The sequence below is a fragment of the Solanum lycopersicum genome, chromosome 3, assembly GCF_036512215.1.
Source record: "Solanum lycopersicum chromosome 3, SLM_r2.1".
NCBI lineage: Eukaryota > Viridiplantae > Streptophyta > Magnoliopsida > Solanales > Solanaceae > Solanum > Solanum lycopersicum.
The window spans coordinates 56,478,980-56,503,750 of NC_090802.1; the positions used below are offsets into that span (position 1 = coordinate 56,478,980).

The 24,771-nt window shown below is 31.5% G+C and overlaps 2 protein-coding genes across 2 annotated transcripts; both read right to left on the reverse strand.

The window, feature by feature from the left end:
• Positions 1–70: 70 nt before the first annotated feature.
• On the reverse strand, positions 71–7,637 carry LOC101246606 (DNA polymerase alpha-associated DNA helicase A). Its single transcript, XM_004235229.5, has 7 exons — positions 6,435–7,637; positions 5,605–5,913; positions 5,235–5,518; positions 2,362–3,393; positions 1,647–1,815; positions 791–948; positions 71–629 (listed from the first exon to the last, which is right to left on the reverse strand). The coding sequence occupies exons 1-7, from the start codon at positions 7,201–7,203 to the stop codon at positions 387–389; spliced, it is 2,964 nt and encodes a 987-aa protein (XP_004235277.1). The 5' UTR covers positions 7,204–7,637; the 3' UTR covers positions 71–386.
• Positions 7,638–12,464: 4,827 nt separating this feature from the next.
• On the reverse strand, positions 12,465–13,346 carry LOC112941152 (uncharacterized). Its single transcript, XM_069295994.1, has one exon. It carries the CDS (start codon positions 13,344–13,346, stop codon positions 12,465–12,467), a length of 882 nt encoding a protein of 293 aa, XP_069152095.1.
• Positions 13,347–24,771: the final 11,425 nt, after the last annotated feature.

Here is a 24,771-nt window from a genome sequence, read left to right on the forward strand (position 1 = left end):
CTGCCCCACAACTATGATTTCAGTCATAAAAACTTCCAAATGTACTTCATGTATATATGAACAACTACAGTGAATGAATTTGATACTTGTTTAAACAGAATCTTCATGCTGATCCAAATACAAGGAAAATCATTAACTATAGTTAAACAATCAAGAATCGTATAGACATCGTAGCTGTATGAATATATATTTACATGTTTCATAAAGTTTTTTCTTTGAATTATATATACAAATGAAAATTACCCCGTGCTTTGTTCTCGTGGTCAAAAACCTGAATATATAATTTGCAGATCGAACCAGGGCATCAACGTATGTGAGAGTCCGCCCAAACATTCACCAGATGGGCAGAAGCATTAAAAATTTGGTTTTGTTGAACTCTTTCAAGGTTAACTGGTAGTAGGCAACATTGGATCCATACCAAGGCCAAATTCCCAGAAGCTGCCGGGTTCAACATGCTTTACTTTGCCAACATATCTAATATGACGAAGAAGCCTGGCCAAATATGTGTTGTGACATATAGTTGAACTGTCACAGACAACTGCTACATGCTTGCGCGCCCTTGTTATTGCAACATTCATTCGCCTGTTGTCTCCCAAAAAGCCAACTGCCCCCAAATTGTTTGATCGAACCTGGGCATTATCAAGCAACGCCATATAAGCAATTAAGCATTCACTTGTGTATTCTCTTTCTCAAATTTAAACAATGTACATTGAAGTGCACAATGTAGTTGGATCAACTCATGGAAAAGTTACGCTTAGAAATGTAACACATCAGAAGAGTGACAGCTTACCATGGATATAATCACAGCATCTGCTTCACGGCCTTGAAAGCTATCAATAGTTGCAACATCAACGCCAGTAGCCATTGGAATCTCATCAATCCTGTCTCTAAGTAGTTGCACTTGAGCAACATAAGGAGACTGCACAGCAATGGCTGCAGGAGGAACACCTGCAGAAGATAATTTAAGATAACTGATACTTAACTAATCTATCCTGATTTATGATACATGAAGCAACAGAGGTAGAAAGTAAATGCAAATTCCCCAAATGTAAGTAAAAAGACTTTCTTCCATCTCCCACATAAAGGATGTGTTCATAAGCCCATCTAAGCAAGGTGAAAAGTCTTTAGGTTCAAAGGATGTAGGATTTGGCGTGATAGATATAAAAGTGTCCTTGTTGAGTAGCTTTTGTCAAACACTTCTTCCAGTAATACGAAAGAGGAGTTGAATTTGTTTGCTCTATATTTCTCTATAACCTTGTTCATTAAGCTCAACTGTGGTAAAAGAATGTGATTCATGTACAAAGAAGAAAAACCAGTCATTGGCATGGATTAGAGAGAAATGTGCAGTTCCAATTGAGATTTCATGAGCTTTTACTTTAGCATATACTTGTTATAAATTATAATCGGAGAATATAAAGTTGTCCTCACCAAGAGTCCTGCTACCACTCTACATAAGCTACACATTCTGGTGGGTGGACAGGATACATGCAAGATGTTTAACAATTGAATTCAATGAATGCTTATTTTGTCCAGTCGTAGCTTGAGCCACAAAAATACTCATCATGGAAGTTTTATTTAAGACTACATTCAGGAGAATTGAAGGATTTTATCATTTCAAGAGAAAATGAAAAGTGAAGGGCACGTACCAGCATAAATTAAACTGAATATATGTTGAATAACGATTTCTGCTTCCCCTTCATTGAAAAAGGAGCCAGTGCCAGCAGGGTCCAGATGCTCTTCACAACCAACTGATAAGCTTCCGTAAGGCATTCTCGTATCAAGCAATAACAGCGGACACTGTGTAATCCATGTTGGCTGAATGCAGAAATTAGAAGAATTAAAATCATCTATAGGAATTCTTTCTGTAACCAAATACTTGTTGGCCAACAATATGCTGAAGTTTCGAAAAAGCACATAACCCAGACTAATGTTGCAAGGCAATGCCAAGAACATTTAAATGCAGCAGCTAGCTCATGTCAAAGATGGTAACTCTACAAGAAAGGATTCAAACAGCAACTTTATTTCTAAGCCTAGTATGTATTGCATACAAAAGCAATAAACAAGATGTTGAGGGAAGAGATTCAAATTTGTTGACAGTATTGAAAAATATCCAGGAAGACACTATGGGAGTTAGGAGTTTAGACCAAAATACCATTTAATGGTTTGAAATTCTAGATTAGGTGTTCATACAGTTCCATGATATCTGAGGGGTCGAGACTCAAGAACTCTTACATCTCAATCTCAAAATGGTATCTTCTAATGTCCATATAAAAGTTACAAAAAATAAAAAGTCGACATAAAAGTTCACATGGTTCTAAAAGTAAAATCTCTAATGGCTTGCAATGGCAAAGCGTTTCATACCTTGACAAAAGGAGAATCCACCAGAAGATGAGAAGCAACGGTTGGAGACGATGTTAAAGATCCATCATACATCTCCTTTGAAGCCCAGCTAGCTATGGCATCGTTCATTCTGTACTGTGTTGTTAACTTTGTCGACAGCATCCCATCATGCAAAGTTGCTGCCCTCTCCAGTAATGAAACTCCAAGGCCACCTTCTAAGGCTTTCCTAGAAAGGATCACAGGAGCAAGCTGGAATTGATCTCCTGCAAGTATACAACGCTTTCCGAGCAATATTGGTATCCAAGATGATGGTTCAATTGCTTGGCCAGCTTCATCTATAATAACCAAATCAAATGCATCCAGCCGTCTAATTAGTGGATCAGCTGCCCCAATGTTTGTTGCAAGCACAACATGAGCAGTTGTTAAGATTTCCTTCACAGTTTCCTTCTCTTTCTTCTTGATGGACTTCCCAAGCTGTTTCAGAAGTTGACGTATACCAGCAGCTAAAGAGTCATCCTTAAGACAATACCTCAGGTCCCTTCTAAGATCTGACTTCTTCCTCTCAATTTCTGCTCGGAAATCAGACAGCCTGTTATTCACAATTTCAGCCAAAGATTTTGAAGCAACATCAGGGGATATTCGTGCAGGATTTCCAACCCGAACAATGTTGATTCCAATATCAGACAACTTTTCAACCATGTTGTCCACAGCTGCATTTGTCGGTGCAGTTACAAGCACCCTTTCACCTTGTTTTACAGCAAGAGAAATCAATTCCTTAAGCAAACCAGTCTTCCCTGTGCCAGGAGGCCCTTGAATTATCATTATAGGTCGATTCTTGTTTAAACCTAATGCAATTGCTTTTCTTTGGGAAGCATCAAAAGATTTTCTGCAGGTAGAATCAGGAAGTTCCACTTCAGCCCAATCTGCCATGTCATTCTCCTCAAGCCACTTATGGTCTTCTTTGTCTCCAAAAAGTGTAGCTACCACCGCTACTGAAGGATTTTTCTTCCGAAACCCTTTCTTCTGAAGCATCATTAAGGCTTCACAATTGCGCTGTCAAAAGAAAAGGGTGAATACCACATTTTTAAGATAAGATTATGTTCTCCTCAAACCTAATGAGAACCCAGAAAATCTCAAAAGATGATGTTACCTTTAATTCAATAGAATAAAATGTTCCAATCTATCACTAACTTTGTAAAGCAGCAAGTGCTCTTAAACATTTTATATAAAATTACTCTTTCCCAATATGAACAATAGTAGTAGAGGACTGTAATTATCATAAAACATTCTACAACACCTATCAAAAAACTATTGCAGCAAAGATTTCAAAGATAAAAAGCCAAATATGAAAATCTTAATAACTTTTTTTTGTTTGAACTTAATTTTATAGTTGTGTCAACCACGGCTCTTACTCCACTAACTGTACTTAACTCAAGAAGTAAACTAGTCATATTTTTTCCTAAGACAACACATCACAGGAAATCCTATGGTGGTAAAGGAAGATATGGAGTAACAAGAAGATAATAAAGAACTGCTCATTACCAATGGTAGTGTACAACTTAAGGCAGGCATGAATTACTTTAAAGATCATAAGGGGCTGTAAAGCATTGCTCTTTATAAAGGGAAATTCATGTACACAATGAATATACAAAAAGTATAGAACCTTAGACAATTTAATTCTCTAAAAGAGAAAGCAATACTCTATGCTCAACTGGTATTCCGCAGGTGTCTGTGAAACCCCTTTATAAAGAGTAATGCTGTGAATGCTTCGATGAGACCAAAACCATCCTCTTTTTTTTAATTTTCCACGCTACCCCATGGATAAAAAGGATAATAAGATTGGGTGATACAACAGCATGCCAAAGCCAGCTGGAAGGAGACGAATTCCTTAGAATAAAGCTCTCTAATTTTCAACCAGAACGCATAGCATGAATAGAAAATACTTGGATACAATCAAGAGGAAGTACGAGAACAATAGAAGGAATTAAAAAGAAAATATAGAAACATTATGCTGTAAGAAAAGTTGTAGGAGAACAAGTGACGAAAAAGAGGAAAGAACAAGAAAATGCTGAAGGCATATTTGAACAACATGAAAACAAAAAAGCGCAACATACAACGTTGATTCTAGAGTACTAATCACCACCAATCATAGTGACAGAAGTGATACATAGGTTTTTCTTGTATTCAGCCTTGGAAATGAAGAACTGAATTTCTAATAACTGCTTGCATACAGAGAGTTTTGTTCAAAATCAAAAAAAAAAAAAAAAAAACTTTAGAAAAAGTATGAACTCCTTAGGTTTTTCAATGTTAGGCCTGAACCTTGGAAATGAAGTATGAGTTTCCCCCAAAAACAAAAGTAGACAATATAAGTGCCAGAGTCTCTAATCCACTATGAGAAGAGGATCAAGGCATCAAGCTACAAACATGCATTATCACAGGTTGAGTGACATGCAAGAATAATCTAAGGGGGGAAAGATTCTTATCAAGAAAAATTCAGAAATTAATAGCATATCCAGAAAACAAATTAATTTAAACGGATATGGGACGGAAAGCGAAGCCAGATGTTTAGTTTCAAAAAAAAGAAAGCTAAGCCTAAAGTCTTTCGATCCAAAATCATAATGCAACAAAATTTCACATGTTTTTTCTCCAAAACATAAGAATCACAGCTGGGGTGAGCATTTCTCTCCTAAGATCAATAAAAAAGAACACGGGGAACTTGAGATGGACTTGGTAGACCCCTACAGTTTTGCTTCCTCTAAATTAATTAGGTTAACCATATACTATAAATTGTTGTCAGTCTGACCTAACCATTTAAGTTTCAACATTCCGCTTTTCTTTATAACTATGGCTTCAACAAGAAATTCCACTTGGCAGAATTGAAGAAGGAAATATACCTCGTATGTGAGTGCATCAGCCAATCCTTGAATACGATCAATGCGGACATTTTTCCCAAAGAGCTTGGAAAAGGTAGTATCTCCCTGAAGTGATTCAAGAGCCAAACTGATGCTACGTTCGTCCTCGCCTAGGTTATGCACAAATCCTTGCATGCAAGAAGTTGCGCCAGCGCCTCTACTATCACATATTCTGACACAAACCATGTCTCCAGGTGAGAGGTTAGTTGGAGGCAATCTGTGATTTCCCTCCAATTTGAACAACACTAAATGCATTCCACCTAATCCTGTGTGTAATGCAAAAACATGTCCCGGTTCAATGGAGGCAGTAAATACTGGCAAACAACAATGTAGTTAAAGAAAGTTACATTACCTATAGATGTGCTAACTGCTGTCAGATTGCAGATAGTATCACAGAGTTCCTGCTCAGGCTGCGCATGGCTAACCAGGAATTCTAATGGCTTCTGAGCCTCAGAAGTAACATCCGGTGCAGGGACAGCATTCAACTCTTCCTGAGTGAACTCCAATTCAGCATCCCTTTCGATATGCAGCAAATCTGACATACGATTGGCGAAATCATCAATCCTACTCTGAATGGCTTTTGCTTTCTCGAGGTCCATTCCCATTACACCAGGAACAGATTTTGGTTGAGATTCCTTCCTTGCGATGGCTTTATGCTGAGCTGCAAGTAAACAGTGTCAGGGAAAACCAAACTGACCAATTCCAGAACCCCATCAGCAAAGTTAGAAAAAATCCTTTCTCAATCTATATGAAACATTGGACACCATTCTTTTCATGATATTGCTTAATCAATTCTCAAGAATCCAATATTCCCTCCAATCCATTTACAGGAACATCTTTGCCTTTTGATCTATTTCAAGAAGATTGACAATCTTCTATATTTGGAAGCTATGTGATTTTATCAGTCATTTAACCCTTCATGAAATGCTCTTATAGGATTGACATAACACGAGAATTTACGGCGCTGTTATATATCTTTACGTGTCAAAAGTCTTTCTTTTGCTTCATAAACTCTTATGTCAATACATATATCATCGTGTAAAATGTATAAAATGAAACAGAAAGAGTACATTTTTTATATCAGATTATTATGCAATGATTAATAATACTATATACATAAACCTTTCAATCAAATATGTCATATAATATTGAATCCAGTGGAGTAATTTCCGAGGGTGTCACCTGAACTGGCGAGATCCTTGAGCAGCTTCCATGACTCAGTCTCACGCCAATCTTGGACGGATGACTTGCTCTGAAAGTCCTGAAGAACCTCTCTGAGCTCACGCTGGAAGTTGTCGAAAAGGGTAGGATAATGGGTGCAAGCCTTCAAGCAAATAGCTTCAAGACCAAGAGGCATAGGGACAGCATTAATATAAGGCTGAGCTTGAATAACAAAAGTCAATCCTGGTTCCATTCTCTGCTTAAGCTCAGCAAACTCTCCCTGCATCTCTGCTGTAACGAAATCCAAAGCCATAGCTCTCATTCCTTGAGATAACCACCTAACCACACACTTACCCAAATCTTTACGCCCCAAAGGGTCACCATTCTGATGCAGTGCTCGCACGTTCACCGGCCCATCATCCTGGAAACACTCTTCCTGCTGCTTTTTTCTCTTTACCTGTACTTTGTCTACCACTTTCCCCGACGACCCTTTTGTTGAAACTGCAGGAATCTCACTAACTTTCGCATTCTTGCCGGACCCACCATTGGTTCCACCATTCTTGGGTTTTCTTCTCCGGGTAGTAACAGCCTTAGTGCCACCACCACTACTACTACTACTTGCAGTTGCTCGAATAGAAATAGAATCCAGAAAGGTCCGATTCTTGGCAATAAAAGAAGAAAGATTGGATCTTTTTTGACGGAAACGAAGACTGAGGCAACTAGGAGCTAAAGTATAGATGCTACTGCAGAAATTGCAAGAAGCTTCCATCTTTAACAGTTTCACTTGCATCCTGAACCCAAAACAGAGTACTAGGAAACAGTATCAGGGTGCCATTGAATGAAGATCAAGATTCTTGGAATAGTGAAAGTACAAATAAATAAATAAGCTTTAGGGGGGTGGAGGCAACCATTCAAGTAGAGATTTTTAGGGCAATTTAGAACGTCATAATCAAAAAGAAAGAGGGGAAGATCAGAGTCCGAACACGTCTTCCTATTGGGTATTTGAGATTCTAATAGGGCTTTGTGAGCTGTGTATTGATCCAACGTGTTCATTTTCTGTCCTCAACATTTAGCCTATGGAAAACGCTGTGGCAGTGTGAAGGGACGGCGATTCTTCTTTGGAACTTTCTTCTTTAGAACCATCTTACACCACATCTTCATTTCTCCAATTCGAGAAGTCTTTTGGTCGATTACATTGAATATTTTATTTTATATTTTTTATATAGCTTTGATACAAAAATAAATGTTATTATAAAGTGATAAAAAAATTTATTTTTAATTAAATATACTAGATTTAATTAAGTTTCTATACGGAATATCCAATAAAAAATTTTATTAGTGTTTTGCTTCTTTTTTTTTCCTTTCAAATATAATACTCACATGAAGTTAATGAAAGATATCTCTATATTGTTTGGTGTGTGTGACATAAACTATGGAATAAGAAAATATGTGCATTCAATAATATTACACATGAATGAAAACATTAAATTGACAAAATTAGCCTTTCCAATAGTGAGCAAACCTTTTGTTTTTCTAAAAATCAATCGAATATTTTAATTATGTTATAAAACTATTAAATAAGAAGAAGAAGCTAGAGAGAAAAGAAGAGAAAACTTGTTATTTCTCTTGATGAATGAATTTACAATGAAGAGGGACACTCTATTTATAGGAGAAATCTAACTTGGTCCCCAAGTAGGAGGACTCTTTAATCATATCCTAAAAAGGACTCACATGATAGTCATTCACTATAATACAAATACTTTATAACACTCCCCTGAATGTCTAATTCATAGATGATGTGCCTCGTCAAAAACCTTACTAAAAAAAACTTTAAGAAAAGAAAAACTCTAGTAAAGGAAAAGAGTACACATATCTATTAATATGCATCTAGGCTGCCTCATTAAAAACCTTACAAGGAAAACCCAGTGGGACAAAACCTCGTAAGGGAAAAAGAGTACAGCGCGTATTCACTCCCCTTAATGAGAACATTAATCCAGAGACTTGAATCTTCGCATTCCAAGCTTGTGCACCATTTTCTTGAAAGTTGTAGTTGGTAGAGACTTGGTAAATAGATCAGCCACATTGTCACTTGAACGAATTTGTTGCACATTTATATCACCATTCTTTTGAAGTTCATATGTATAGAAAAGCTTCGGTGAAATGTGCTTTGTTCTATCTCCTTTTATGAATCCTCCCTTAAGTTGCGCTATGCATGCTGCATTATCTTCATATAAAGTGGTGGGTACTTTATCACATTTCAAACCACATTTCTCTCGAATGAGATGTATCATAGACCTTAACCACACACATTCTCTACTTGCTTCATGAATAGTTATTATTTCAGCATGATTAGATGAAGTGGCTACGATGGACTGCTTTGTAGATCTCCAAGATATAGCAATCCCCCCATATATAAATACATAGCCTGTTCGGGATCGAGCTTTGTGTGGATCAAATAAATATCCTGCATCAGCATAACCAACAAGATTTGGGCTACAATTAACAGAATAAAATAAGCCCATATCAGTTGTCCCTTTAAGATATCGCAAAATGTGTTTGATCCCATTCCAATGTCTCCTAGTAGGAGCATAACTATACCTTGCTAGCAAGTTAACAACAAAAGCTATATCAGGCATTGTAGTGTTAGCAAGATACATTAGTGCACCAATTGCACTAAGATACGGTACTTCAGAACCAAGAATTTCTTCATCCTTTTCTTGAGGTCGGAATGGATCCTTATTCACATCAAGTGAACGAACAACCATCGGAGTACTTAATGGATGCGCTTCATCCATACAGAATCTTTTCAACACTTTTTCTGTGTAGGCAGATTGATGAACAAAAATACCATTTGTCAAATGCTTAATTTGCAGACCAAAACATAATTTTGTTCTTCCCAGATCTTTCATCTCAAACTCATTCTTTAAATAATCAATTGCCTTTTGAAGCTCTATTGGAGTTCCAATAAGATTTATGTCATCAACATAAATAACAAGTACAACAAATTCTGATATTGTTTTCTTTATAAAGACACATGGACAAATTGCATCATTTGTATAATCTTCCTTACTTAAATACTCACTAAGACGGTTATACCACATGCGCCCAGATTGCTTCAAACCATATAATGATCTTTGCAATTTAATTGAATACATTTCTCGAGATTTTAAATTACACGATTTAGGCATCGCAAATCCTTCAGGAATTTTCATGTATATCTCATTATCAAGTGATCCATAAAGGTAGGCTGTAACCACATCCATCAAATGCATTCCAAGTTGCTCATGGACTGTGAAACTAATGAGATAACGCAATGTTATTGCATCCATAACGGGTGAGTATGTCTCTTCATAGTCGACGCCAGGCCTTTGAGAAAATCCTTGTGCCACAAGGCGTGATTTATACCTTTGTATTTCATTTTTCTCATTTCTTTTTCGCACAAAAATCCATTTGTAACCAACAGGTCTAATACCATTAGGTGTTTGAACTATAGGTCCAAAAACTTCATGCTTGGCAAGTGAATTCAACTCTGATTGAATTGCTTCTTGCCATTTTGGTCAATCATTTCGTTGTCGACATTCTATAACAGATTGAGGTTCATGATCCTCATTATCTTGCATGATATTTGTTGCAACATTATATGCAAAGACATAATCAACCACTATTTCTGATCGATTCATATTAGTTTCAACATCTTTTAAATTTATGGATAGTTCATTATTTCCTTGAGTTTCAAGTTCATTGATTCTTTCATGAATATCAGACTTATTCAAATTTTGAACTTCCATATGAGATTCTTTCATAGTGTCATCTTGACATTTAATCTTTCTTTTTCTAGGATTTTGATCCTTAGACCCCAATGGTGTACCACGCTTTAGGTGTGTTTTTGACTCATTAGCTATGACACTAGTGGATGGTCCTTTAGGGACATCAATTCGAATTGGGACATTCTCTGCAGGAATATGTGATTTAGTAATCCTTTTCAAATCTGTAAATGCGTCTGGCATTTGATTTGCAATTTTCTGCAGATGAATAATCTTTTGTACTTCTTGTTCGCAAGTAGAAGAATATGGATCAAGATGAGACAATGATAAATTTTTCCACAAAATTTCTCGTTTCATTTGACTAGTCTCTCCCCCTAATTTTGGAAAAACTGTCTCATCAAACCGACAATCTGCAAATCTAGCAGTAAACATGTCTCCAGTCAATAGTTCAAGATAGCGTATAATGGAGGGTGACTCAAACCAAACATATATTCCTAACCTTCTTTGAGAGCCCATCTTAGTGCGGTTTGGTGGTGTCACAAGCACATATACAGGACTTCCAAAAATTCTTAGATGGGATATATTAGGTTCTTGACCCATAACCAATTGCAATGGAGAAACCTTATGATAACTTGTCGGTCTGAGACGAATAAGTGTTGCAGCATGCAAAATTGCATGTCTCCACACAGAAGTGGGCAACTTAGTTTTCATAAGCAATGGTCTTGCTATTAATTGCAAACGTTTAATTAATGATTCAGCGAGACCATTCTGAGTATGAACATGAGCAATGAAGTGTTCAACTCTTATCCCAATTGCTAAACAATAATCATTAAATGATTGTGATGAAAACTCTGCAGCATTATCAAGACGAATGGACTTAATCTGATTATCAGGAAAGTGTGCCCTTAACCTTATTATTTGTGCCAATAAATTTGCAAATGTCAAGTTACGAGATGACAATAGGCACACATGAGACCATCTAGAAGACGCATCTATTAGAACCATAAAATATCTAAATGACCCACTAGGTGGGTGAATAGGTCCACAAATATCCCCATGTATACGTTCCAAGAACGCAGGGGACTCAATCTTAACTTTCATTGGTGATGGTCTCACAATTAACTTGCCTTGATAACAAGCAGTACAAGAAAATTCACCATTTAAAAGAACTTTTAGGTCTTTTAGTGGATGTCCATTCGAATTTTCTATAATTCGTCTCATCGTTATTGACCCAGGATGTCCTAGACGATCATGCCAAAGTACAAATGTATTGGAATCACTAAACTTCTTATTTACTATAAAATGTGCCTCAATTGCACTAATTTTTGTCCAATACAAGCCAGAAGATAAAGCATGGAACTTTTCTATAACACATGTCTGCTCAGAGACATACTTGGTGATACCAAGATATTCAAGATTTATTTCATCTATTGATTGGATATGATAACCATGTTCACGGATATCTTTAAAACTCAACAAGTTTCTCTTAGATTTTGGAGAAAACATAGCATTATTAATGATGAGTTTAGTTCCCTTGGGTAAAATTACAATGGCTCTTCCAAAGCCCTCAATCATATTAGTACTACCAAAAATTGTAGTAACATTTATTTTTCCCATACTTAAATGAGAAAAATGTTTCTTATTTTTGAATATCGTATATGTTGTACCAGAATCAATCAAACAAATATCTTCATATTTCGATAATATGTTCTTAGACTTATCCATATCTTCACATGAAATGACATACACAAAATAAATATATATTAAATATTAGTGTTGTCAAAAGGGTACAATATATTCAAAGGAATAAATTAATGATTAAATATTAGAAATTGAGCCTTAATCTATTGTTTCCTCTAAGTCAAAAACGAGTTGTTTGGAAAATAAAATAAATCATTATTTAATCCTAATTAATAACAGACTGCATGTTTTTAACATTAGATCAAGTTAAAGACCTAATATAATACAAACACGTGATAAAGTTTAGTATTTGACTAACTCTATCATATTAGAATCATATAAGTAAAACAATGAAAAATATATATTATTTTATTAAGAATTAAGGAACAAGCTAATGAACGACTAAACTAATTTAAAATACTAATATTCATGCAAACAACTATCATTACATGAAATTTATTAATAAATACTACAAAAAAAAATATCACTCTTCCATGTTCACAGAACCATCACCAATTAAGTGATCTATTTTTCCTTCAGGATGTGCGAAGAAATCTGCTATATCCAAGTGCGTGATGTCAACTTGATTTTCAGAGATAAAATTTGCCTAAGGATTTTTCTCTTTCTTCTTTAGTGATTCTTGATAAAGCTCAACCAAGTGTTTGGGAGTACGACAATTACCTGCATAATGACCTCTTCCACCACATCGAAAACAACCTTCCCTAGTTGCTTCACGTTTCTCATCCTTTCTTTTTTCCTTTTTATTTGATGAATGATTAATGCCAAGATTAGAATTACGTTCTTGACCATAACCACGTCCACGACCACGTCCACATCCACGATTAGGACCGCGACCTTTTCCACGCCTAGCATGGTGGGCGTACGCCTCATTCACTTCAGGAAGTGGTTCAGATCCAGTAGGTCGATTCTCATGATTTTTCAATAATAAATCATTATTTTGCTCGGCCACAAGAAGATGAGAAATTAGTTCAGAATACTTTTTGAAACCTTTCTCTCGATATTGTTGCTGCAAGAGCACATTCGAGGCATGAAAAGTGGAGAATGTCTTTTCCATCATATCAATCTCACTAACCGTTTCTCCACATAATTTCAATTGAGAAGTGATTCTGAACATGGCAGAATTATACTCATGTATAGACTTAAAGTGTTGTAGCCTTAGATGCATCCAATCATATCGTGCCTTTGGATGTATGACCATCTTCAAGTGGTCAAATCTTTCTTTTAGGTTTTTCCACAAAACAAGTGGATCCTTAACTGTCAGATATTCGATTTTCAGAATCTCGTCAAGATGATGACGCAAGAATATCATTGCTCGTGCACAGTTTTGATTTGATGCCTTATTTTCTTCTTTTATGGTGTCTCCAAGACCCATTGCATCAAGGTAGATTTCAGCATCCAACACCCATGAGAGGTAGTTCCTGCCCGAACTTTGGAGGGCAGTGAACTCTAGTTTTGTAAGATTGGCCATTAAAATTAAAAACAAAAGAATAAATAATACCTTTATTAATTCTTCAAATCTAACCTTCACTTTTGAGAAGTTAGAGTCTCGTGCTGATAACGTGTTATAAAACTATTAAATAAGAAGAAGAAGCTAGAGAGAAAAGAAGAGAAGACTTGTTATTTCTCTTGATGAATGAATTTACAATGAAGAGGAGCACTCTATTTATAGGAGAAATCTAACTTGGTCCCCAAGTAAGAGGACTCTTTAATCATATCCTAAAAAGGACTCCACATAATAGACATTCACTATAATACAAATACTTTATAACAAATTACACTTTATCACTTAATATTTGCATAACAATTCCTACGTTGTTAATGCCTTCGTAACTTAATATTTGTATAACAATCATTGATGTATATATTACTAATTCATGTAAAATTTATATCATAATCTTACCTTCGAAAGTTTATGTGAGAGTCTTATTGAAAAATAGAAAAAGTAGGAATATATTTTTTAGAGTAATTTTCACATTATCAAAGGAATTTTTTATCAAATAACGAACTCAAAAACACAGTTTTTAATTCGTTTATTAAATTCATTAATACATCTTACCAATGAATCCGCGAAATATGAAACGAATAAAGATCTATTCATGACAAATAAATAAATTAAATGCCTTAGAAAATGAATTTAGACACATAAACTCACTCATCATTTTGATTGGAATGAACAAAAAAAAAACACCTTTTTTTAAAACAAAAAAGACATTACATTCATCTTCCTCAACAAAAAAATTACTCCAATTTCTTTTATTTTAATTTATGTGATATTATTTGACTTAATATAAAATTTAACAAAAAATTAGTATATTTGGAATTTGTGATCAAAGTATCAAACACTCTTGACCATTTGTATAGTATAAATCATTTCACTGCAAACAAAAATTAAATTACATTATTTTCATTTATAAAAATGTAATATTTTTTTAATGCATTATATAAATATGATGTGGCATGTGAGATACATAACAAAATTTTCTTTATGAATGTATTTTAAATAATTAAAGTGTTCAATCAAACTTTTCGAAAGAAGATAAATATTCATGAAAAATAACATTAATATTTTTCAGAAGCTTAAAAGTTAAATTTTCTCGATTTTTTTTTTTTAAAAAGCTTGACCAAACATTTATAACTGCTAAAATAATGTGTTAAAAATTGATTGGCAAAACATAAGGTATTCATTACAAGAAGTATTATTTTAAGAAAAAGAATTCTATAAATATATAAATATATATTTTATAATAAGGTGAGTAAATCAATTTAGAGGAGTTGTACCTCACATATTTCAACTCAAAGTCAAACCAATTAAAACATCACCACAAATGAGTAGCCAATTGGATTATTTGTAGTGGTTGAGAGTGCTTCACTATTTTTATACGTGGCTCTTCCACACTTCAAATAATTACAAGTCAATATTATTTATGTTTTTTCTTATATTATTATTATTATTATTATTGTTGTTGTTGTTGTTATTTATTATTATTCACCTTCACTAAAAAATGATTTTTGTATATTTGAGCCATCACTTGTCATTTTTTGGAAAAAAATATCTTCTCTTTGCCAAAGCTCTCCAAGTGTCTTTTGGGAAGGCACAAGTTCCAAATATTAATTCAATTTTACTAAGAGTTATTGGTGGGTTCTTTGATTTATTTATACTTTGTTTTTGGTGAACTAAATTTGTGACCTTTCTTGTTGCTTTTGTATCTTTTCATCATTTGTTAGTTGTTTTGATTATTATATTATTGTGTTATTTTATTTTTTAAAATAGGTTTTGCATGTTTAGTTACAATTAATTTTGCATTATTTTCTTCTCTTGTTTTTTTTTTTAAAAATAAAGTTAGTTTTGTTGTATTTGAATCTTGAAATTTTCTAAAAGAACTTTCCTATCTCTATGAAATAATGAGAAAATTTGTGTACACTCTATTTCTCTTAGCATCCACTTGTGAAAGATCACTCGTGAGTATGTTGTTGTTTATCCGTTGCAACTACTGCTCGATATATAATATCCAATTTATCTGTCATACTGCGGCTTTGTTTTCATTCTTTAAACGTTCAATTTATTTACGTAAGACCACATATAATACTAGTTAGCAAATTGTTATCAAGAGATGTGACAAAATAGATAGAGAAACTTCACCCTCAATTTTAGTTAAATAAATGTCTACAGAATGAGAAATTGTATATGAGAAACTTCACCCTTATTTGTTTTATACATAATATATACTTTTTTTCGTTCATTTTTACTTGTTATATTACTTTCTAAGAGTCAAATTACATGAACATTGACTCACATTTGGTTTTAAAAACTAATCAAACTTACTCTTTTGGAGTAAAATATGACAAGTAAAGGTGAACAGAGAGAGCAGTATAACGAGTTCTAATCGACCAATATACAATTCGATTGATATGTGAAGGAATTGGGCATTAAGATACTTGAATTGGGCCTTTTAACTGTTAATGAGAGAACTATTTGGCCCATCACTGTCCAATCTTTACACTTGAAAAAAATAAAAGGAAATTTTCATATATGACAAACTTATTTGATTAAATAACATTATATGGGTATAGTTTACCTAATTACATTCTATGGATATAGTTTAGTTATTTTAGGTATCTTTAATTTTGCATATAAGGTTTCTTTTGTTTTTTATTTATATAATTTTATTTTAAAAAGTGGTTTCTAACTGAAGCGTTAAATATGCTTACAATAAATATAGATAATGTCATAATTTAAGGTAAACGTCCCTTTTTTAAGGTAAACGTTCAAATTCAAAAAAAAAATCAAAAAAAATAAGAATTATACAGCAATTGAAAGAAAAGATAAACTTGTTTTTGCTGTTTATGAAACAGCAGTTCATCAATTTTTATTTATTTTTCTTTGTAATCGAATTCAGGTAAGTGTTCATTGGATGAAAATTCATGTTTATTATTGCAATAATTATACAATGTTCTATTGGATTTACAAATTTTAATTTATGTGCGTTTGTTATTGTGGTGTCGTATTTTTTTTTTTGAAAACTGGTTTCAAAATATGATTATTTTAAGCAGAAATTTCGTACTATACAATTATATAATTTTTGTTAATGTAGTATTTGTATATTACAAAGAAGATCAGTGTAAGCGAATACAAGTAATCGTTGGTGATAATGGTATATAGCCATTAAGTAAGTGTTTTGCTTTTAATACAATTATATACTTTTTTTGTAGTATTTGTATATTAAAAAGAATATTAGTGTAAAATCAATTCAGTAATTTGATTGTATAATAGTGTTGTATTAATTGTATATATGATCTCTTTAAATGATTTGAAATATATATTTTTTTATAATTGTATAGATAATGGCTTCATTGGCTATTTTGGTTATGCATTATGGTTAATATGTGTACATGAATATAGTAGTTAAACATGGCAATATATAAACTTAATATATATTAACTTCAATAATTTGTATATAACTACTAAAATATACAAATTACAATCATGTATGAAATTTTCCCATCTGTATAACTAAATCCAATTACTTTGTGTATATATGTATACAAAAACAAAAATAATAATGAGCCTTTAATATACAATCCGCTACTACCACTATTAAAACTTAGTATATATGTATACAAAAATAGTCAATTTTGAAAACAGTCATGGACAGATCAATTTTTATATATGTATATAAACTTAATATATACTAACTTCAATAATTTGTATATAACTAATAAAATATTCAAATTATAATCATATATGAAATTTTCCCATCTGTATAACCAAGTCCAATTACTTTTTGTATATATATACAAAATCAAAAACAATAATGAGCCTTTAATATACAATCTGCTACTACCACTATTAAGACTTGGTATATTATTCATTATACATAACTTAAAGTATGTATAAAGTAATCAAATACACAGACACATATACAAATATATAACTAAAACATGTGTGTACTAAACATGCAATATACTATATACAATTACGTGAATACAAAATTTACTTAAACAATAATTTTTTGTATATTGACATCTAAGTAACAAAAAAATTGTATCTAAATTTGTGTTTTAAGCCACTACCTCATAATTATGATGTTCTTCAGATCCGTCAACTTCACATGCATTTTGTTTACTGCTTTCCTCTTTCTTCCTCCTTGTACAATTTTAATGCATCTAGCTTTAGCATTGTCAATAACTTCTTGAACTGTCGTAGGGTCATATTTTTTCTTTGATCTTAATTCTTCCATTGTTTGTTCATGTTGAACTTGTTTTGATTTTACCATAGACCCTACATCAACCCCAAAATCTTGAGTTAAACCCATTGAAAACGATGGTAAATTTCATGCAATGGAATACCTCTGATAATCCCCATAGATGAAGATGATTCATTCATACTATGACTAATTTGAGATCTAATAAGAACAAACAATCGATTATTTCATCAAAAAAATATGAAAAAACATAAGAAACACAATACATATACAATTGTTGAATAAGGAAAAAAAAAGGAAAACGACTAAAATTTAGGAGTACTGCGAAAATTGAATTCAACTTCGGGAGGGAGTAATTGAATTTTGGACAATTTGAAATTCAAATCGGATAGAAGTATTAATTGTAGGAGAAAAAAGGTGGAATATGAATAGGAGAGATAATATTGCTTTGTGTAAAATTATTTACAAAATAAAAAAAAAAAGATTTTTATACTATTGGTTATATAATAGGTGGTGGACCCCATTCATTATAGTAAAAAAATAAACTAAAATTATAGAAAGTAAATAAATTAATCTATATCCCTATTATATAATTACTTAGAAATGTTTGTCATTCCATATAATTTTCCCAAAAATAAAAATGAAATGATCCAGTCCATCTTTTAGATGGGCCTAGAGAAGAAGAAAAAGGGAAAATTGTGGAGAATGACAAATTAAGGAAGGTAATTAAATCAAATAAATCCCCTTTCAGTTATTTTCTTTAAAGGACGAACTGTCCGTAAGTTTGCTATACCAGGTCCCACCATTTTGTATAAAAAAATTTCCCCAAATCAAAATCCTTTTTTCCCTCTTTCTGCACTTTTTATACAATTTCTTCTTCTTCCTTCAATTTCTCCACAATTTTCTCCTTAATTGCAATTTCAAACTACCATCTTCTTCTATCACGCACGTCATTGTGTTTTTTCAAACTATTTCAAAAAATTCAAGGTACTATTTAAAACTCATCTCACATTATCAATTTTTGTTCATTTTTTTAATTTTCTTAAAACTACCTTTTCACTTCACTTGTTAATTCCTTCAGAATTTTGGTTCAACCAATGGATGTCCAATCTCCATCGAAAAGATTCACAAGAGGTATACCATTGCATGTTGAAATTGATGTTGAACACCTATCATTTTCATTGGGTCTAACTCAGGAATTTGGGAAGATTTCAGGTTCATTGTCTAAATCTACTACCATTTAAGAGATCAGATCCAAATTCAATAATGACCCAAGTAGATTTGTTGATGGAGGTGTGAAGAATCATGCCGATGTTGTTATTGGGTCAAGTAAGAAAAGGAAACATAAAGCTGATGTTTATACCATTCATAATGATAAAAATGAAGCGGTTGGTTCTGGGTCAATCGAGCATCATAATGTATCTGTATAATCATTGTTCGTGTATATGTTTAGATTTTATATTATATGTTTTGTCTTTGTGTTGATTCATGTCTTATACAATTGTAATTGTATAAATGTATAATCTATATTAGTATATGTTTTTGTGTTTCTGTTGATTCATGCCTTATATAATACCATTTGTATAATATGTATAATAAATTCTTGTATCTGTTTATGTGCTTATACAATTGTAGTTATATAAATGTATAATCTATTTTAGAATATGTTTTTGTGTTTTTGTTGATTCATGCCTTATACAATACTATTTGTATAAATGTATAATAAATTGTTGTATCTGTTTTTGTGCTTATACAATTGTTCTTGTATAAATGTATAATATCTTAATATCTGCTTTATATTCATATCTTATACTGCCTAATTTACTGTCTCATTATACAATTGTGTGTATAAGTGTATAATTTATCTACTTCAATAGCTTGATCAATTTTTTGAATTGTCTATAATGAAGCTATTACGAGTGAAGGAGAAAAAGAGAGAATGAAACTAAAATTGAGTTCGCGTGAATTATGGGATCTTTTCCTTATTTATCTGCCGCCTATTTTTCTTTTAAAAAAGTTGAATTGTATAAAAAGGAAGATATCTGTTAACTGTTATATACAAAAAGTCACATGTAGCAAACTTTTAATTTTCTACGAAACACAGTTTTAAATAGTTTATTATAGCCTACAATTGTCAATTTTTTTTTGCTATATATAAAATTGGAAAAATTGTATATAATAGCAAACTAATAACCTAAAATAAATGGAGTAGCTAGGGTTTGATTTAATTGTGCTCCATAGCAAACGTTAGCCAAAGATTGTCAGGCGCCTCCCTCCCAAAAATCTCGCTCGCCACTCTCCCATTCTCGCTCGCCTCTCTCCCTCTGCTCTCCTCTCTCGCTTTATACACAGAAGTGCATAAATTCTGTTTTTGTGTTGTATAAAGCGAGAGAAAATTGTATATACACATGCAAAAACATATATCTTCGTGTTATATACTTAATTATACAATTTACAAACATTTTACTTCAATTCAATTGTAGACAAATTCAAATTTTATACAAGTATTGCAGAGAAAAAGGCCAACGAATTATACAATTGCGAATTATACAATTGCAGTGAAATACAATTTTCTCTAGCTTTATACAACAGAAGTGTATATATTGTGTTTCTATTTTTGTATCAAGCGAGAGAAAAACATATATCTTCTTGCTGTACACTTATAATTATGCAATATACATACATTTTAATTCGATTCAATTGTATGCAAAACAAATTTTATAAAAATATTGTAGCGAAATAGGCAGCGAAATATACAATTGTGCATTATACAATTACAGTGAAATAGAATAGCGAATTATACTATTGCAGCGAAATAGGCCAGCGAATTATACAATTTAGGCCAGCGAATTATACAATTGTATATGTATAGCGAATTATACAGTTTTATGTTTGCTATGGAGCGCAATTATGCAAACTTTGCTATAGCATACAAATATAAATTTTTTGTTTGCTATATGTGAAAGTTGCCCTATAAAATTTGCCCGAAGAAAAACATATTGGCCCATCACTATTTGTTTACTCCATTGTTCATTTTGCCAAAATTTGGGCCCCCACAAAAATTTTAAGGATTAACTCATTCCATAAACATTGGATATAAACTTAATTATTTTCACCAAATATTGTTACATTTTAATTATGAGTAATAAACTATTATTGTTTCTCTAATTTAAATTGGATTAGTTTAATTGGAGCATTGTATTTATTTTTATATGTCCACATTGGACTTTGCATGGTTGTTAATAAATAATAAATCAACTATTTATTTTATCATAATATCATATTGTATAATCTTTAATAGACTACGAAGTGATAGATGAGTAAAAGTAGAAAATTATTTTTGATATAATGAACAAGTAAACGTATATAGAAAGAATGTCTTTTTTAAAAGTATATTTTCTTTTATATAATAACTAATAATGTATTTATTTTGATGGACAACTAAATATGTAGCCTTATATAACCTTGTCAACATCAATTACTTTAATTTAGTGGACAGAGTCAAACTTCATTTTGGATACAAGAAAACAAAAATTCTTTGAGTTGAAAGCTTGGCATAAATTAATGCAATAATAATAGTTCTAATGATACTGGATGATTGAAACAATTATAGCATTTAATGAAAAGTTATCTCTTTAATGGTTTAGCAAACCCCACTTCTTGCCATATTCAACATTAAAGGAAAAAAAATAATTGAGCTTGCTTATTTTTACTTCTATATATTTTGAATTTTTCATGCAATATTAATTAATGTCTTGTATTAAGGAAAATAATAATAATTGAGCTTGCTTATTTTTATTCTATATATTTTGAATTTTGCATATTTATTAGTATATATTATACTTATTTTAATTAACGCCTGATATTAAATTTTGAAAAATAAATAACTAATATTAAAGATGAAATATGAAAATAAATAGGATATATTAAAAATAATTTCTTTTTAATGGACAAATAATAATGAACTTAAAATTAGCTAGCGTTTGGCCATAGATTTTCAAATATTATTGGCAAATATTATTTGAGTGAAAATTTGCTTGAATTTCACCATATGTTTGGACATAGGATTTGGGAAATATATTTCACCTTTTTAGAAAAATATGATTTATACACACAAGTTTTAAAAACTATCAAAACTAACTAAAAGTTTGTATTACAAGTCAATTGGATGTTCGTTACAACAATAACAAATAATGTCCATGACACTAAAGCAATGTGGTAATTTGGAGTGAGTGCAACAAGAATTATTCTATACATCGTGAAGTAGACAAAACACATGACTTTGTTACCTAGAGCCAATTTTTAATAATTTTTATTGACAATCATATCATTATTTAATATTCACTAAATATTTCATCACTATTTTGGTATTCACATAAAAAATTATGTAATACAATGCAAACAACTACTAGAGAGGGTGTTCTTGTAAAAGATAAAAGATTGGGGTAAAATTTAAATTTTCAAAATATCCCAAATAATGAGATTTGACCCAAATACTAGGAAAAACTAGTATTTGGAAATTTGAAATATTTGCCAAATAATAATAAATTATATGGACAAACATTATTTGTCAAATTTTCCCCAAATATTATTTGGAAAATTTATGGCCAAACGGACCCTAAGTTATTTGTGGTCAATAGTCATGCAAAATCAATTGTGGGGCCATTCCATGTTTCTGAGTCCTTTTAATTGTGATTTTTTAACAACACATAAAGTCTACTCTACAACAATATGTAACTTAAAATTTTATTTTATTTTGATTTATCGAAGGTATAATTAAAATTAGAGAGAATATAAATTAGATCTTGGAATGAAAAGTCAGTGCGTAGTATGTAGTAGCTAGTAGAGTGTTGTTTCAATTATTTTTTTTTACTTAATAGTTGTAGTATATATAACTCAGAGAATTTCTCGTCTTGGTGTGTCTATTATTTTTTTGTATTTCATTTATCATATTATTTATTTATTTATTTATTTATTTTCAGAAGGCTTATGCATTCTCTCTGTAGTATTTTATCATGATAACTTTTTATCTTTTAAGATAGAATTAAGGTATTCCATATACGCTATTTTTCACTTTTCAAATTTTATTTATAAAATTATACTACACACATTGCTATAAGGTTATTGCATACACCAATAATGATAATAATCATGCCTTGTATAATAACACTATTATTTTTAAAAGTATTTTGCGAGCATTAATTTTCTTCAAAATCAATTCTTATATTATATTTAATTATATTTAATTATATATTCTCTATAATAACATGTCGCGAAAACAAATGAACGTGAAGGGCTTTGGTATTGGGCTCCACAATGGGTTCAATCACATGCATAATGGGCTATTTAAGATAATATGTCGGCCTTTTTTTAGACAAATGTGACGATTTTATTCTCTGCTAAGATGTATGTAATAACCACTAATATTCAATTATTCTCCAATATATCCTCCTTTATTTATGTCACTAGTTTTATGTGCCATTTTCAGAGCTCACAATTGAATAATATGTAAAAATATATGATAATAATTTTCTTATTGCAATGTTATAATAAAGAAAAACTTTTCTATATAGTTACTTAAAAATAATTAATTACTCTTTATAGTTATAATTTGATAATTACAATTTGTAGTTACATGTTATTTGGAGGAGAGAGGCGAGTGAGAGGGTAAAAAAATGGCAGAAAAGTGAATAGTATATATATATATATATATATATATTGAATAGATAATCGTATATTATACATATGTAATTGTATATATGACAAGAGAAATGAAGGAGAGAAGCGAGCGAGACTGGGAGAGATAAGAGAGAGGTGAGCGAGATCGAGACTGCAAGGAGATAGGCGAGCGAAATTGAGACTGCAAGGAGAGAGGCGAGCGAGAGAGGTGAATTGTACATGTATATAATTATATATAACTGAATATTATACATATATATTTGCATAAATGGCAAGCGAGATTGGGAGAGGGAGGATAGCGGTGAGCGAGATTGAGAAAGAGAGGAGAGAGGCGAGCGAAAGAGGGCAGAGAGTGAAAGAGAGATGAATTGTATATGTGTATAGGCTAAAAAGTTGTATATTATACATATACAAACATAAATAATTATACAAACTAGAAGTCATGAAAATTATGATGAGTAATTAAAAAATATAAATTTACTTATTCACATAATTTTTCCTATAATAAAACTACTACATTAAATAAATATATTAAAAATACCAACGTGAAAAATGCATGTGATGTTTATGATATTTTATTGGAAGAGGGAATTTGTTAATAGTAGTGAATCCTTTTATTGTTTATTATTCATAATGAACGGTAGCTGTATTTTAAAATTTATTTCTCACATATCATTTATTCTATTTTTTCTCCAATTAATTGACCACTAAAATTCAAACTCTATAAACATGCTAAGTATTCAAATTCTCACATATTCTTTATTCAATATACCAAGCATAATTTTTCGATAAAGAATATTTAATCAATTACTTTTTAATGTACGTGGCTACGTCACTTATCAAGTTTTAAATATGCTATACTACTGTAATTTCACTTATAATATTTGAAATTCTGAAATATTGCTTCTTTTCTTTTCTTTTCAATTTATATATTTTAAGTGCTTTTCTTCAACAACTTTTAGCTAATAATGTTTTGTAGTGCATTTGATTTTCTCTAGAATTAAGAAGCAAATCTATGATGATTAACATTTAAAGATTGTAGGACCTTTAATTTTTGTAGTTTTTTTTCAAAGTAATGATCGATAAAGAAAGGTTGCAGTAAAAATAACACTTTAATAATAGAACGAAATTATTAGCAAATTAGTGGTCCAAATCATAGTTCAAAATTTCTTTTTGCTTCTATGCTACAATGTATTTTTCATTTGGAGAAAAATCTTCAAATGAATAAAAGTTTGGCCTTCACAATATACATAATTAAAATAAAAGTACATCACGACCAATTAGTATTCCATTTGTTTTTACTTTCATTTATAGTCAGTTTTAAAAGACAACATCTCTTTCCTCTTCTAACGTTGTTTTAATTATACATTTTCACGTGACTACAACATTAAAGAGATTTTAGTATATTATTTGATTATATCTTTAATTTAACCAACAAAAGATTTAAAAAGAATTTCTTTACTTTTATAAATTCTGCATCAGATCAAAATCAGACAAACAAATAGGTTAGAC

Bases quoted from the DNA above. Each gene is read 5' to 3' on its own strand.
- LOC101246606 (XM_004235229.5), bottom strand. From the start codon at position 7,203: ATGCAAGTGAAACTGTTAAAGATGGAAGCTTCTTGCAATTTCTGCAGT. The intron at 3,394-5,234 runs GTATATTTCCTT...TTCTTTTGACAG, and splicing joins CTGATGCACTCACATACGAG to CGCAATTGTGAAGCCTTAAT. The intron at 630-790 runs GTAAGCTGTCAC...GATAATGCCCAG, and splicing joins ATGCTGTGATTATATCCATG to GTTCGATCAAACAATTTGGG.
- LOC112941152 (XM_069295994.1), bottom strand. From the start codon at position 13,346: ATGGCCAATCTTACAAAACTAGAGTTCACTGCCCTCCAAAGTTCGGGC.